Below are 16,159 nucleotides of genomic sequence, written 5' to 3'. Positions count from 1 at the left end.
CTAAAATTAGTTAACTCATAACCCACTTTGTATTAGAGTTATTCTTGGCTCTTTATTTTTTGTTTGGCCTTTTACTTTTTACCACTCATCTTTCAGAAGTCTTACTCAATTTAACAAAATAAAAATTTTTCATTTTTTTTTTTTTAAAGTTTATTCCCAACAAAACTCCCCCATAAACTTAAATGTTCTATCAATGATTCCACTTCGTTTTCGTTTTCTCGAGCTCAGTTGTGGTTTCTTAAATTTTCTCTCCTTGTCCTCGAGCGACAAACTAAGCTTGACCTTCTTTGATGAGACTTCATTTGGATTTTCTCGAGAACAGCCCATCTGAAACATCAACTCTTCATTTCTCTCGTTCTCAGCCACGCTTGACTCAAACATCATGGCTTCGTTCAGTTTACTCAATTCCCTTCTCAAGTCCACAGCGACATTTACAGCTAGCATTTTTGCTTCCTCCATTTCGGCTTTATCACGAGTGAGTATCTCATGTGTCATAAATTCACTGACTCCTATTGGATTTTATTCAGGTTCACGTCGAGTGAGTCTCTTTGTTGAGTCAGCATCTCTATATCTTTCTCCTCCCTCACTAGCTCGTCCACTAGAGCCTCAATCTCCATTAACAAGCCATTCTCTTTCTTTACACCTTCTTCAACTTTCTTCATAAGATCAAAGATCAGAGATTACCTTCCCATTCTTTTTCTTCTCCTGTTGAGATAGAAGGAACTCTTACTCAGCTCAACCACTTCCTTCTCTAACCTTTCTATCTCATTTTCTAAAACTTTCTTTTCTTTTTCAATCAATACTTTCTCCATCGAAAGGTGCTCGTTCAGGAATTTCAACGTCTGCAACTGAGACTTCTCCACAGATTTATCCACGACAGTTTTGGGTGTTGTTCTGAATCTCTGTTCTTCTCCTCATGATATGGCAGTTTCATTGGCTCCTTCACTGATCGCATGGGTTTCTTTTTCGTCATTGTTTTGGGATTTTCAAGGGATTTTCAAGGGATTGCAGCTTGCATTTGCACCATCTGTTTCTCATGTTTAATCTGCATTTCTGCCATCCTTTCTCTCCATTCCATCTTTTCTTCTTCCATTCTCTCTTCCATTCTCATCCTCTTTCTTCTTTCTTTCTCGAATTGCTTTTTTGGCCAGTGGAGCTCTCTCTCTTCGAGCTCGGGCTCTCTGTTATTCGGTTGTTCATCTTTATTCGATTTTCTCGTCTCCACTATCAGGATTTCGCCACATTCGCTGTGCATCACCTCATTTCTAACAGTTTCCATCGCCTCATGACTATCGCTATCGTCTTTCACGCCGCCATCTCCTTTTGTGTTCAGCTCTTCGTTTTGGGCCATCAAGAGAATGCCTCCATTTGTTGCATCATCCAAGGCTAGGTTGATGGTTTCTTCCACCTTTTCCTCGACTCGACAATCTCTTGCATAATGACCCATTCTGCCATAATTGTAACATCTGTCGGATTTGCAGTTATTTGCACAGTGGCCATATTTCTGACATTTGCAACACTGGATGTTGAAATTGTATCCTTGACCGCGTCCTTGATTCCGTCCTCCTCCACGCCAATTTGCTTGGCTTGATAGTCTCTTCTTCTTATAATTTTCTTCGTAACTGTTGCCTTGACCACCTCGACCATTCCCGCGGCTTTCACGACCTCTACCTTGAACATTTTAAGTGTAGAGTACTTTTTCATCCTTTATTAATGCTTTCGTCTGAAGCGCTTGATCGAGTGTCCCCTCCTTCTTTTTCTTACGTTGCTCGTGTGCCTTGAGAGAACCGGCCAGCTCATCAACTGTGAACTTTGCTAGATCCTTCGACTCTTCTATGGCACATACAACATTCTCGAAGTTGTCGGTTAACGTCCTCAAGATTTTCTCCACAACCCACGTCTCGGGTAACATTTCTCTGTTTCGATTTAGCTGATTCGCCACGGTCTGTACACGTGTAATGTAGTCAGATACATTTTCTGACTCCTTCATCTTCATGCTCTCCAACTCGCCACGCAGAGTCTGGAGACGCACCTGCTTGACTCGGTCGGTTCCTTTGAACACTTTTTCTAAAGTGTCCCACACTTCTTTTGAAGTAGTTGCCCTTGCAATCTTCTCAAAGCCTGACTCGTCAACAGCTCGACTCGTCAACAGCCCGAAACAGCATGTATAATGCTACTTTATCCTTTGATCGTAATTCTTTTAGCGCCATGTTTTGCGCCGCCGTGTAACCCGTGGTATCTTTCGGTTTTTCGAAACCTTCTTCGACCACCTCCCATGCATCTTGAGAACCGAGAATAGCTTTAATTTGGATGCTCCAATTCTCGTAGTTCGTCTTCGTCAATTGTGGTAGCGGCATTTGTCCCATCATGTTCGCCATCGGCTCTGATACCAATTTGTTGAAATAAAATTCGCTCAGTTGAAAATAACAATCTACTCTGATACCAACTCGTAGAAAATAGACGCTCGCTCTGAAACTAACTTGCTTAAATAACTCTCACAAAGCTATGAAGGAGGTGTCGAGAGGGGAGAGACAAGGGGACAAAATAAATTCTAGAAAAAAAAAAACTCTTTTCTATTATAGTCTACACTTTGTTTTCTGTCTCTTGTTATCGGTCTCTGTCTCTTGCATTTTACAATGAAAACGAATCAATTTATAGGGTTTCTAAACTCTAAAATCGAATGAATTTACAGGGTTTATAAACTCTAAAATTAGCTCTCTCATAGCCCACTTTCTTTTTTTCTTTTACACCCCATCAAGTTACAGGGTTTCTAAAATCTAAAATTAGTTCTCTCCCCAATCTTTTTGGTTGGCCTTTTCCTTCTCACCTATCAGATTTGAAAAGCCTTACTAAATTTAACCGAATAAAATACCTTCTTTTCTTTTTTTTTTTGTTAGCCTTTTCCTTCTCATTTTTCATTTCAGTTTATTTACAGATGAGAGGCGTGATCGTTGGTTTTTTCAATTTATTTATTTTGAGTTATTTTTTATTGAGAATGGTGTCAAGTTAGAAACACCACAAAAATGATAAAATTAATTAATGTGTCTTGTTCCTTCTCCCCTTCCATTATTTTCTTTCATCTGCAATTGGTCCCAGTCAGTTTGTCGTCTTTGTTTCTGTAGGATTTAGTATTTGATTTATGGACAGGAAAACATGAAGAACACAAACACCCACGATTGCTGTTTGTAATAAGCTGTTTTGTTCTTCTTCGAGGATGATTTTGAAGGCGGTGGGTCTTTTGGGACTGGTTTATTGCGCCACGCAACTGCCTTCTCCACAAAACACTAAGAATCACAACTTAGAATGTTATGGAAGCTCTAAGGATATGAATGTTATGGCCACTCAGGTATGGATTCTGACCCCAACTTACAATCACAACTTGTATTACTAAGAACTATGTTGCCTTGCTTCTAAACTGGATTATGGGGTATATTAATATGGAATTCATTGTATGTTTAAAAGTCTATGGTTTTAACTTGTGAATTCTACCCAAGAGTTCCCGTGCCAATGGTGTTGTTTTTTTTTTTTACATTTACTCAAGATCTTCCTTCAAATGGTTGAGCTACAGTCCTTCCACTCGATACCGTCGGATCACTAAAGCCGACTTTCGTTCCTGCTCGACGGGTGGGTCTTGCAGTCAAGCTCCCTTCTCCCTTGCACTCGAGGGTCTATCTCCGTCTGGCGTGACGAAACCTTTGCAGGCCTCCGTTACCTTTTGGGAGACTTACACCCAATAGAAACTGTCTACCTGAGACTATCCATTGGCCCGTAGATCCTGACACAAGGTTAGAATTCTAGCTCTTTTAGAGTGGTATCTCATTGATGACTCAGGCCCTCCCGGAAGGGAGCCTTCTTCGCCCTCCACCTAAACTGCACAGGAAATGCCCAAAGCTAATCCCAGGGAACAGTGAAGCTTCATAGGGTCTTTCTATCCAAGTGCACGTAGTCTGCATCTTCACAGACATATCTATTTCACCGAGCCTCTCTCCGAAATAGTGTCTAGATCGTTACGCCTTTCGTGCGGGTCGAAACTTACCCAACAAAGAATTTCGCTACCTTAAGACCGTTATAGTTACGACCGCCATTCACTGGGGCTCCAGTCTCTAACTTAGGAGAAACCGGTTTACTTTCCAAAATGATAAAGCTAAGGGTGAAAATGTTGAGAAGTTTCATGCCTAAACTCACATTGTTTTACTTTTGATCATCTCGTACAAATGTAGATGTTATTGTCATATATATACTTGATAACCATCCATCTCACAAAAATATGATATTATCTACTTTAAGCATAATCTTTCATAATTTTGCTTTTAGTTTTTCCAAAAGGTCTCGGGTAGTAGAGATGTATTTTTTACTTATAAACCTATGATTATCCTCTTAATTAGCCGATGTAGGACTCCTCTCTAAAAAATTCTCAACAATCCTCCCCTCGAACAAAGTGCCACCATAGAGCCTTCCCTGAGGCCTATGGAGCCCTCGAACAGCCTCTCCTTAATCGAGACTCAACTTCTTCTCTGGAGCCCTCGAACAAAGTACACCCTTTGTTCGACACTTGAGTCACTTTTGACTACTCTTTTGAGTCTCACAACTTTATTTTACATTTGAGGATTCTATTGACATGGCTCAAATACCATATACCATGTTAAAAACTACGAATCTCCACAATGGTATGATATTGTCTCAATAAAAGCTAATCATCACAGTTAGTGTGCTAAAATGTTGTTTGCTGATAGGATAAATTACGGGAAAGAGGTGTTTTTGACACCCTTCGCCGTGACTTCATGGTAGCGTTCCGCGAAAGGGGGTTCGATCCTATGCATGTAAGCAATCCTTTCCCTGAAAATGGAAGTCTAATGCACATATGGCAGGGTTATGAAGACAGGATTGTGCCGTTTGAACTTCAGAGATATGTTTATGGGAAGGTGGCATGGATTGAGTATCATGAAGTTCCTGATGGAGGCCATTTGATTGTGCATTATAAAGGTTTGTTTGAGACTATATCAAGGGCCCTTCTGCTTGGAGAACAATCTTATTCTTATCCCAAACCAAAGTTATCCAATATTGTAGCTTGAATTTGTTCTTCTCATTTGTTCAGCATTGTGGTTGTCTGTGTACATGTTTCATTTTTCTTTGTCTGAATCATCACTCCATGTAGAACAGATGCTCGCCCATATACTATGGGATCAAAATTTTTAAGTGGGTATAAATTTGTGCAAATTAGATTGCAAATTTAGTTTTTAAACTAAGAGATTTTTATGTAAATGATCCCTATATAAGTTGCCGCTCGTGTGAAAACGGATCGTGATATTCACCCAAACCTCCAATACGACGGTCTTAAAAAAGATCGTGCACCAAAAGGTAAGATATCAACCTCATGCTCTTCCTTGATAATCATCTTCAAGTTAAATGAAGGAATCAAGAGGAGAAATGCTCTAGATTGAGTTGGGAAATGCCATTTTTAGTGCTAACGACGTGCTTGTTTTCTTTTTCCGTTAGAGGAAGTAGACGATGACATGGTCGGTTCAATTGAATGGGTCACATAAGCCTAAATCATATCCTTCATATTTTTTTTCATTAAATTAAACTTATTTTAGATGGATTCGTATGAAATTCTCAATAGTTCTAAAAACTGGACTTCTTAGGGAAGTTATCGAGAAAATTTTGGAGTAAATTAAGTATTAAAAGCTCTAGAATTGAGACTCTGAACTACCAAGAGGTAAGTTGCTAATCGAAACTTTTCTTAAGAAATAATTATTTGGAACTCAATAAAAATCTTAACTCAAGTAAGATTGAGAGGATTATGGAAGAAATAGGTTAAAAACGATGAATTAAGTACTTAAATGGTGTGATTTGTTTGGGATTGAAGTAATATTAAAATAACTTAAAATTTTAATGTTAAACATATTATGCTATATATTAACATTATATATGAAAATTGGCGGTCATTGGACAAGGTTAAGTGGCTAAACCAAGTAACCGCGTAAAATGACCATAACATTCTTAGGTCATAGTACCTAAGTTCATGACCTTAATGACCTCCAAATGATTTGAAACCTTATAAATAACCCTAAATCATGACTTTCAAAAGAATAGTAAACTTTCATGACCATTTGACCATGTTTGGGGCTCGAATCGTGATTTAGATTAAAAATTACTATATTGCCCCTATTAACTAAGAAAATGAATTTTAAGAACGTAAGTAATTTCTTTGGTCACACCATCATTTAGACCTTCTAAGTAATCATGACATGAATGTATGCAAGGAAGCCCATGAGTAGAGTATGTCATAAGATTCCGGTATACCTAGGGTTATTAATGAATCATGCCCTAGAGCATTCCCTAGGATCATGCAAGCCCAAACCTGCACATACATTGCCCTAAAGTTATGACACTTAATTTTGCTAGATACTATACTACTATACCCTAACCGACCTAACCTCCCATGTGATGCATTATGGAGCTCCTAATCCCTAAGTGGGATACTCTATGTCGTGTGTGAAATATGTCATGATGGGCCTCATGTTTCTCTTGCTTAGTTGAGATGTCATGCGTCATATATTACTAGCAGGACGTCATGACCATGTTTTGCACTAACTACGACCACATCCATCTTTATAGGAAGAAATCTAAGAACCATTTTAAGGGTAGCTTCCAGGTTGACCATATTTGTCATGAACTAAGTCCAACTATATGTTAGGACTCTAAATACCCAAGAAAATGTAGTGCCTTAGCTTGAGGACACAATTAAGAGCCTATATATAGGCTACTTACATTGAAAGTAACTAGGAGTTGGTGAGGATGGAAGCAGACTTTGGAGTGAGAGTCATAGGTCAACCGTGACATCCAACTTGTTTGGTTTTTTTTTTTTTTTAGTTTATTCCTTATTTTGTATCTAATATTATGTTTGTATAAACTCTACTTTAATATAATATGTACCTATGTCTTAAATGTCTCGTCTGTATTTTGCAAAACAATTTATGATATTTTTGGGTTACAATCAATGCTTCAAAGGCCTCGAAGCACTCAAAAGTCGGGTTGTGACAGTCTAGTATGGCGAGGAAACAAGTTTTTACCCTATTTTGTCAAGCCATAACTTACTCCAAAGTACATCAAATGGTAAGAAATCGATCTCTAGTTCTTAATACACCATCTTTAAGTTTTACAAAGGAATCAAGGAGAGAAACAATCTAGAATGAACTATGGAACAATTGTTGTAGATGGTGGTGCTGCATGTCTTCTTCTCCTGCTAGAGGAAGAAAACGATGTTGTGGCCAGTTCATGTCACCCCAATTTTTTACCCCTCCATAGTTTTTCTCAAAATTAATCTCCTTCTAGATTGTTCTAAATTTTTTTATGATTCCAACGACTAGACATCTGAAGGAAGGTGTCAATTTTTTTTNGTTTGATGACTTTTTTTTTTTTTTTTTTTTTTTGGTTGAGAAAATTGATATAGAAGCTCAAGAACCGAAGCTCTGAACATGAACTAAGAGGTAACATTTTAGATTTTATTAAATAATACAAAAGAACCATAAGTTAAGTAGGAACTAGAGGAATATGGAAGAAATGAATGAAGAACCATGAGTTAAGGACCTAAATCGAGAGTTTTGCTCAAGAATCAAGTAACGTTAAAATAACCCACTAAATTAACTTTTTTGCCCATAAACTTTTAATGTTAGGCATAATATGACATGTTAAGGTTATTTATGAAATTGGGTGATCATTAGATAAGGTTACATAGTTTTAAAAAGTAGTGATGCAAATGACCATAATGCCCCTATGGTAAACTACCTCCTGTTCATTACCCGAATGATCTCCAAATATCATGAAACTTTATAAGGGGTCTTAATTATGATGTTAATGATCATGTAAAGTTTTAGAACAATTGACACATGTTTGATGCTCGAACCAAGTTTAAGGTGGTAAATGACTATAATACCCCTTCATTTTCTTTAAGACATTTCAAGGTTCAAACACCCCCCAAATGACTCAAGATCTTAACACCTATAAGATTTTAAGAAGTTTGGACCAATTTTAGAATCTAACTCAAGTTAAGGGTATAAGTTAAGGCTCAAGGAAAAAGGCAAGACAACCGATAATGACTTCCTAACCAAATTAGAAGTAGGTTCAAAACTACACCACTTGCAACGTAAGAAATATTGGGTGTAAGTTTCAAACTACGTCACTTGGAACACATGAAAACTTTGACATAGGTTTAGATTATGCCTTGTACCATAAATTTTAGGGGCAATGTCTTGGAAAACAGAACAAGAAACAATGACAAGACTAAGGTCCTGAACAAAAATGAAGAAGCCAGAACCTCATAACTAAGATCCTTAGGCCGAATCAAGGTTAAGAATTTAAAACCTAGGACCAAAGTTCTTGGGAAAGGATAATAATTCAGAACTCAAGAAAAAAAAAAACTAAGGACTTAAGTTCTCAGGTCGAGAACAAGAAATGACAAGATAAATTATGGTACCCTAGCATACCTTAAGGACATAGAGTCTACAAGTAGGCTATTTACCTTCTTTTCATGACCCAATGACCTCCAAATGCCATAAAAATTTATTAGAGGTCTTAATTCATGATTTTCAAGGCTTATGTGAATTTTTAGAAATAATGGTTCATGTTTGGGGCTCGAACCAAGATTATGGTGATAAATGACTAAAATATTCCTATAGTAACATAAAGCTAGTTCATGATCTAAATAACCTCTCAATGATATAAGACTTTAGTAGAAAGCCTAAAGTGACATGTTAAGATTATGTATAAACTTGGGTAGTTATTGGAGTTCGTTTAGGGGTTGAACCAAAAATTTATGATAAAATGACCAAAATTCTTCTATATGCCTAATTATTATTTTATGGATTAAATGAACTCCAAATGACCTAATATTTTGTATATGAACTATTTTCAAGGATACAATAGGTTATTCAAGATTTCAATCTCATTTTAGCATATTTAGGTGCTGAATCAGTACCATCAAAATTCCCCTAGGATAACCGAAATCCATTTTAATGTATAAACCACCTCCATAAAGTTCTAAACAAGGCCTACATATAATGATATGAAACTTTACTCAATAATTCAAGGAGTTCGAAACACGTTACGAGTTTAAACCAAGAAGTTGGGAGATAAATGACTAAAATGCCCCTATAAGAAATTCAAGATGTTTTCAAGGGCCCAAGAAACTAACCCCGGTAAGAAATTTGTGTATGACCTTAAAGAAACATTGTTTGCTACATTGTTGGGTTATATGCCAAGACTTAGAAGTACTACAGTACCCTAAAGGTCCTTAATAAGGATCCATGGTTTGCCTAAGTACTTCAAAAATTCAAAAAACATGATCAGTTCACATATACACGAGAAATGAGCTTGGATTAGTATGTAAGAAATTATGAGAAGAATTACGCGGAGTTGTTCTCTATGAATCATTTTTGGAGTAAATACCTAAGAAACTATGAGGCCATGAAAACATTCCAAAGACAAGTAGCGTGAAAAGAGTACAACAAAAATCCTAAGCCCACCAAGACCCAAGAACGTAAAGACATGAAAGGCCATACAAAAATCATGCAAGAATGATAAGAACCTGTTTGACTCAAGACTCAAACAGTAAAAGACAAAAATAACCCCTAATCACCTCCAAAAGAATTCACAAAAGTTCCACAAATATGATGTCATGAATGGTTTAAGCTCACAAGAATGATGTGTTACACGAATAAGACATGTATACTCTAAGCATGCCATGAAGATAGGTAACACATGAAGATAGGGTGTGTTACCTGTATGCATTATCCTAGGGTTAGCTCATGAAATTATGTCAAGATATGCTACCTTAAGGACATGAATAAGACAAGAGCATTACACTCTCAATGCCCTAAAGTTGCCATAGCCCTCAATGAATGCTAGGTACTACTCTAATCATGCCCAAGGTGACTCAAAACTTCCCACCATGCGGTGCTTCTCAAGGTCCATCTTTTCCTCTTTTAGGTGGGATGCTCTACACCATGTTTTTAGTAGGATATCACATTCGGGCCTCATATTTCCCTCGCCTAGATGAGATGCACCGTACTAGGATAGAGGATGCCCTAGTCACATTTCTTGCGGGATGTCATATTCATGTTTTATACCAATTATTTGACCTTTGCGATCTTTCATGGGGTGGGGAGTAATCTATCCCTAACCAGGTTGATTACATGTCATGACACATGATACAAAAAATCAAGATAAGTTATTGGTTAACACAAGAGAGTATATTACCTTAGCCATCAACTAAAAACCCTTTAACCTCCCATGGTACAACATGATCATTATTCATATTGTGTCGCTTGAAAGGTATTGAAAGGTATGAAGCCTTGGACAGAAGTTTCAAACTACATCGCTGAGAACATAAGAAGCGTTGAGTGTAGGTTTCAGGGTGTATCACAAAGAACTCATGAAGCCTTGGCTATATGTCCAAACTATGTAGCTTGGAATGCTTAGAGCCTTGAATGTAGGTTTTTCAAATTCATATCTTATACCTTAAATCCTAGGAGGAATGTTCTACGGAACAAAATAAGAAACAAGAACATGAACCAATCATAAGAACAACGAGAACTAGAATAAGGTCCAAAACCCAAGGTCTCAAGACTAAGAACCTAAAACCTCATAACTTAGATCTGATTTAAGGTTAAAAACTCAGAAACAAGGACCAAGACTAGATTATAACAAAAACTCAAAACTCAATAACAATATTTAAGCGCCTAAGTTCTCAGGTCAAGAACAAGAATATTAAAAGAAAGAGCACGATATCTTAGCACACCTTAAGGACACGATTAAAAGCATACAGGTAGACTACTTACTGAGTCTTTATACTCATTCCTTTTTTATATATGTTTTCAGGTGACAAGGAGTTAGTTGAGGATGGAAAAGGATCTAGAGCATGTCATACAAAGTCACAGTGTATTTCAACTATTTTATTGTTTTAAGTCCTTTTGTCTATCCGTCCCAATGTATTTATACTTTACCTGAAAAACATGGAGTATAAAGACTTAATAAATAGTCTATTTGTAATCTCTTAATCATATCCTTAACCTAGGGTAATATATCTTCTTGAGTACCCAATACTTAACATATAACTTAGAAGCTACCCCTAAAGTGGTCCTTAGATCACCTCGCGTGAAAAATTGACATGGTCACATGATGGGTGAAAAACATGGTCATAGCATCATGCTAGTAATACATGATGCATCTCAACATCATGTTCATGAGACCTAGTGCAGGACATCTTAAGTAGAAGGGGAATTAGGGTCTCATAATGAATCACATGGTGAGAGGGGATGGTCACTTAGGGTATAGTAACATAATACCTAGCAAAATTGAATGTCGTAACTTTAGGGCACAGGATGTGTAGGGTATGATTTTACATAATCCTCGAGTATGCTCTTGGTCCATAGTCCTGTAATAGCCCTAGGTTTACTTATGTCATACCCTATTCATGGTGCATGTATGACTTTAACATAAATGTAAATATTTTCTTAACTTCATTACTGCCGTGAGTTCTTGGAATATCGTGTAAGGAGGTCCTAATGTTGATATGACCAAAGGAAATACTTATCTTCTTAAACTTCTTAGTCTTAGACGAGGGCAATATACTAATTTTTACTTAAACATCATGAAAATTCACAAGTACCTTAAACCTCATGATTTGAAGTCATGTATAAAATTTCAAGTCATTTAGAGGTCATTAGAGTTGTGAACCATAGGGGCATTAGGGTCATATTACACGGTTCTTAACCTGGTCCAATGACCATTAAATTTCATATATAATCGTATTTGTAATATGTTTAACATTAAAATTTTATGAGCAGTGGAGTTTGTTTAGATGGCTATTTTAACGTTACTCCAATCTCAAGTAAATTGCTCAATTTAAGACCTTAACTCTCGATTCTTGACCCAAATCTTTTATAATCCCTTCGTTCTTACTTAACGTAAGGTTTATCTTGAATTCTAAATGATTCCTAAAGTATTTCTTTAGAAAAAGTTTAAATAGGCTACTTACCTTTTATCCAATGTTTGAGACCTTATTTCTCGAGCTTCCAGTACTCCTCTACTCCAAAATTTCTTCGATAACTTCTTTAAGGGGTCTAGTTCTGAAACCATTAATATTTTGTGAGAAGAGTCCAAAAGAAGTTTAATTGGATAAAAAACCAAGGAGGGGTCAAGGGTTGCACTAACTGGCCGGTTTAGTTGAACTGCCCATGTCAACAGTTTTGAGAGGACGAATTCATGTGGTTGAGGCCAATTTTGAAGTCCCCTTCTTGATCGGTAGAAATTGACCTTATTGGGCAACCGGATTCAGGATAAGTGAGCCTTCGTCTCCTTCAATAATTCTCTATTTAGTCTTCTAAGGCTAATGGACTGGAAACAAGGATTTGAGTTTTACTCCAAAAATTACTCAAAAGAATTCTCTATTTAGTCTTTGAGAGTTCAGAAACCAAATGACACGTGCCTTACAGAACAAATTTTTGTGTAGACTCAGAATGGGTCTCAAAGTTCTTCCTCAAGCTTCTTTAATGGCGATCATATTGGGGGCTTAGGTTAGAGACACTTTCCACGCTTGATTTCTTGATCAAAGTTGTGGGCAACTTGATTTAGAAGGTATAAGAACAAGTTTGAAGAGAATTGGTGTACCAAAACTTTCTCATTTGGAATAAATCCAAGAATATGAAACTCAAAAACTAAATGGCTATAACTCTTGATTGGAGGCTCAGTTTAGTTCGATTTTTGCTCTAAATGTTTGCCCATACTTCATAATTTATAGAGGAAGGATTCAGCGTCCTTGAAACAGCCAGAATCTTCATGATTTCAAGGTTGGAGTTTTTGAAACCTCCATAAAAAACATCTTCTCCGATCAGGGTCTCACTGACTTCATCTTTGAATTTCATCGTTGGATGTGATGAGTTGTGGACTTCTTGGCTTTTCTAGCCAATACCTGTATCGACTCTTCTTCATAGGTTAAGTCCTCTCTTGAGGGGAGTGATTCATGTGCTATCACATGAATAGGGTACTTTCGTAAGATAGACACATGAAATACATTGTATACTACCGATAGATTTGGTGGGACTGCAAGCATGTATGACCAAAGAATTCAACCTTCGATCAGAATTAAAGTTAAGAACTTAAAACCAAGGACCAAGGACCAAGGTCCTTGAGCTAAACCAGGACAAGAACTCAAGAGTAGAACCATAGGGCTTAAGTTCTCAAGACAAAAACATACCTTCGGGACAAGATTAAGAACTTGAAATTTATTGATATTATTTCCTTAAAAGCGCACACACATATTTTTATAATACTTCTCTTAAGTTTATAAAATTTATTGATATTATTATTATTTTAATATTTTGTTTTCGTCTTTTTCCATCTTTTCATTCTGAATCCCACCGAAACTCTGAGCCGATAAACACAAAACCGAACGAAAGTTGCTTTCTCTGCCACCGTTTCATCCCAAAAGAAGCTCCCCGATTCGATTACCCCTTCTGATTCTTTACTTTTTCTGATCCCATCTTCTGTTCATCCTCTCTTCTTTTTGGCCATCAATGGCATCCTTCTTTGGTAGATTCACATCCCATTCCAGTTCCAGCTCCAATTCCAAACCCCATGCTCCATCTGCACCGTACGCGCCATCGGCGCCGGAAGCCCACGGCCATGAACATTCTCATGGGACCGCTTCGCCGTATTTCTCCGAAAACCATCCGCCGCAGCCTTATGGGTCTAATTATGGTGGGGTTTCTTCATATGGGTCTTATGGTTTTCCACCTGGGACCCCCCCTGAGGTAATTAGGAGCTTCCAAATGGTGGATAGAGATGGAAGTGGGTTCATTGATGAGAATGAATTGCAGCAAGCTCTTTCTTCTGGCTACCAGAGATTTAGTCTTAGAACCGTTCGTTTGCTCATTTTCTTGTTCAGAAATCCGGTTGATTCCTCCAGAATGGGTGAGTTTCTTATTATCTGTTCAATCTTGGATGCAATCAAGCTCGGTTGAGATCGTTATTTAGACTGAAACCTCTGTTTAATTTTGTCCTGTTCGTTGCCTTTCTTGGAGGCTCAATGGGCAACGATTGTCTTGTCTGCCCTGTATCGAACTAAGGGGAATAGATTGTGAGTAAATGTAAATTGAAAATGAAAACCCATGTTGTTAAATTTGAATAGGAATTCAGCTTCATTCTATATGGAGTCCTCAATTTTGGTTGTTTCGAATGAGTTTGGTGGTGCCTTTTACTTAACAATGTGTGTCTGAATTGGCTGTTGCAGGGCCTAATGAGTTTACAGCTTTGTGGAACTGTCTTGGACAATGGCGTGTGAGTAATGTTGTGATTGTGTGGTTTCCCTCTCTTTTCTTCATTTTGCCCTCATAATTTATCTGCTTTTGCTGAAACTTCTTAAAGTGATGATGACAATGTGGAACTTCTGAGTAGATTGTTGGTTTTAAATGTTCTTATGTGGACTGTTGTGTGAAAAAATAATTGTTGGGTGTTAACCGACCAATTCCACTACCAGTAGATATTGTCCTTTTTGTGCTTTCCCTTTTGGATTTCCCCTCAAGATTTTAAAATGCGTATGCTAGAGAGAGGTTTCCACACCCTTTTAAAGAATGTTTCGTTTCCCTCTCCAACCGATGTGGGATCTCACAATGAATGGTATCAGAGCCAGATATCGGGCGGTGTGCCAGTAAGGACAGTGAGCTCGAAGGAGAGTGGACACCGGATGGTGTGCTAGCAAGGATGTCAGACCCTGAAGGGGAGTGGATTGTGAGGTCCCACATCGATTGGAGAGAGGAACAAATGACAGTGAGGACACTGGGTCCCGAAAGAGGCGGATTGTGAGATCCTACATCGGTTGGAGAGGGGAACAAAGCTTTCTTTATAAGGGTGTGGAAACCTCTCTCTAGCATACGCGCTTTAAAACCTTGAAGGGAAGCTCGGAAGGTAAAGTCCAAAGAGGACAATTTCTGCTAGTGGTGGACTTGGGCTGTTTTAGTTGATCCAATTTGTTGAAGCCATCCAGTTTATGTGTAATATCATTAAAGAAATTGGTAGAACTTAGAACTTAGTTCAAAACGTGATTTTTCTGCATTTTGTTCTTTCATTCAGAAAGCAAAACTCTCTTGCTTCTACAACTACTTTCAGAACAATATAGAAGCACATGAAACATGTAAATTTAAGGATGTTTTTAGGATAAGGCTTTCTAGAGGTTTGACGAAAGAGGGTAGATAAGAAGAAAACGAAACGACAGAGCAACCTTTTAATTTAATCAGGACAGTTCCAGGTTGTATATCGAACACGTTCGAGTTTTATTTGCCTTTTCCATTCCTTTTATTTATTTATTTTCAGAATTCCTTCAGACCTTCGAGACTAAAGAACTCTCATTTTCAGGGCACGTTCGAGCGATATGATCGAGATAGAAGTGGGAAAATTGATGCATTAGAAATGAGGGATGCACTTTATGGTCTTGGCTATGCAGTCCCGTCTTCAGTCCTCGAACTTCTAATATCACTTTACGATGATCGAAGTGGGCGTCGAGTTGAATTTAACTTCGACAGTTTCGTCGAGTAAGTGTTTGAGCATAGTTGAATACTTCTAGCTTCTTATGAGATATACTTACATTTCTGGAATTGTCTATTTCTTGTCTGCAGGTGTGGCATGATAGTAAAGGTAAGACTTCAGACCTCTTACTCCCGGTTTTACTAATATCGTCACGTTGCTCGACTAAATAATACTATCGATAAATCTTGTTGAAGTAATCGAATGTATAAGTAAAACTGAAAGCGTTTGTTGTTCATGGGTATCATTATCATATTGTTAGTAGCAGCACATGGTAAGTGATATCATTTCTAAACCGATCCGTGCAAAATTACAGGGCTTGACCGAGAAATTCAAGGAGAAGGATAGGCACTACACAGGTTCGGCTACGCTGACGTACGAAGATTTCATGTCAACAATCCTCCCATTTCTTGTGTCTTACAGTTAAAAGGCCTCAAAAGTAGACAAAGTGTTCATTTTAGGACGTTTGGTTTAGAGCAAAAAGGTTTTTGTTTCAGCTGCGTAGAGATATGTTTTGGAAGTTGTTTTTTCTTTATCAAAATTCTCCTCGCTATCCTATGCATGGCGTTACCTTTTTTTT

The 16,159-nt window shown here is 37.6% G+C and overlaps 2 protein-coding genes across 2 annotated transcripts; both read left to right on the top strand.

Annotated features, from left to right (window-relative positions):
- Nucleotides 1-3,214: 3,214 nt before the first annotated feature.
- On the top strand, nucleotides 3,215-5,196 carry LOC111783588. Its single transcript, XM_023664512.1, has 3 exons — nucleotides 3,215-3,346; nucleotides 4,734-4,983; nucleotides 5,096-5,196. The coding sequence occupies exons 1-3, from the start codon at nucleotides 3,215-3,217 to the stop codon at nucleotides 5,194-5,196; spliced, it is 483 nt and encodes a 160-aa protein (XP_023520280.1).
- An 8,199-nt stretch (nucleotides 5,197-13,395) lies between these two features.
- LOC111783184 (probable calcium-binding protein CML48) lies at nucleotides 13,396-16,159 on the top strand. The gene is made up of 5 exons (XM_023664086.1): nucleotides 13,396-13,971; nucleotides 14,291-14,337; nucleotides 15,412-15,587; nucleotides 15,672-15,690; nucleotides 15,896-16,159. The coding sequence occupies exons 1-5, from the start codon at nucleotides 13,575-13,577 to the stop codon at nucleotides 16,004-16,006; spliced, it is 750 nt and encodes a 249-aa protein (XP_023519854.1). The 5' UTR covers nucleotides 13,396-13,574; the 3' UTR covers nucleotides 16,007-16,159.

This window comes from Cucurbita pepo, chromosome LG20 (assembly GCF_002806865.2).
Source record: "Cucurbita pepo subsp. pepo cultivar mu-cu-16 chromosome LG20, ASM280686v2, whole genome shotgun sequence".
Classification (NCBI taxonomy): domain Eukaryota; kingdom Viridiplantae; phylum Streptophyta; class Magnoliopsida; order Cucurbitales; family Cucurbitaceae; genus Cucurbita; species Cucurbita pepo.
Note: the sequence above shows the minus strand (reverse complement) of the source record. Positions and strands in the feature narration are given on the sequence as shown.

Bases quoted from the DNA above. Each gene is read 5' to 3' on its own strand.
- LOC111783588 (XM_023664512.1), top strand. From the start codon at position 3,215: ATGATTTTGAAGGCGGTGGGTCTTTTGGGACTGGTTTATTGCGCCACG. The intron at 3,347-4,733 runs GTATGGATTCTG...GTTTGCTGATAG, and splicing joins TGAATGTTATGGCCACTCAG to GATAAATTACGGGAAAGAGG. The intron at 4,984-5,095 runs GTTTGTTTGAGA...TCATTTGTTCAG, and splicing joins TTTGATTGTGCATTATAAAG to CATTGTGGTTGTCTGTGTAC.
- LOC111783184 (XM_023664086.1), top strand. From the start codon at position 13,575: ATGGCATCCTTCTTTGGTAGATTCACATCCCATTCCAGTTCCAGCTCC. The intron at 13,972-14,290 runs GTGAGTTTCTTA...TGGCTGTTGCAG, and splicing joins GGTTGATTCCTCCAGAATGG to GGCCTAATGAGTTTACAGCT. The intron at 14,338-15,411 runs GTGAGTAATGTT...TCTCATTTTCAG, and splicing joins ACTGTCTTGGACAATGGCGT to GGCACGTTCGAGCGATATGA.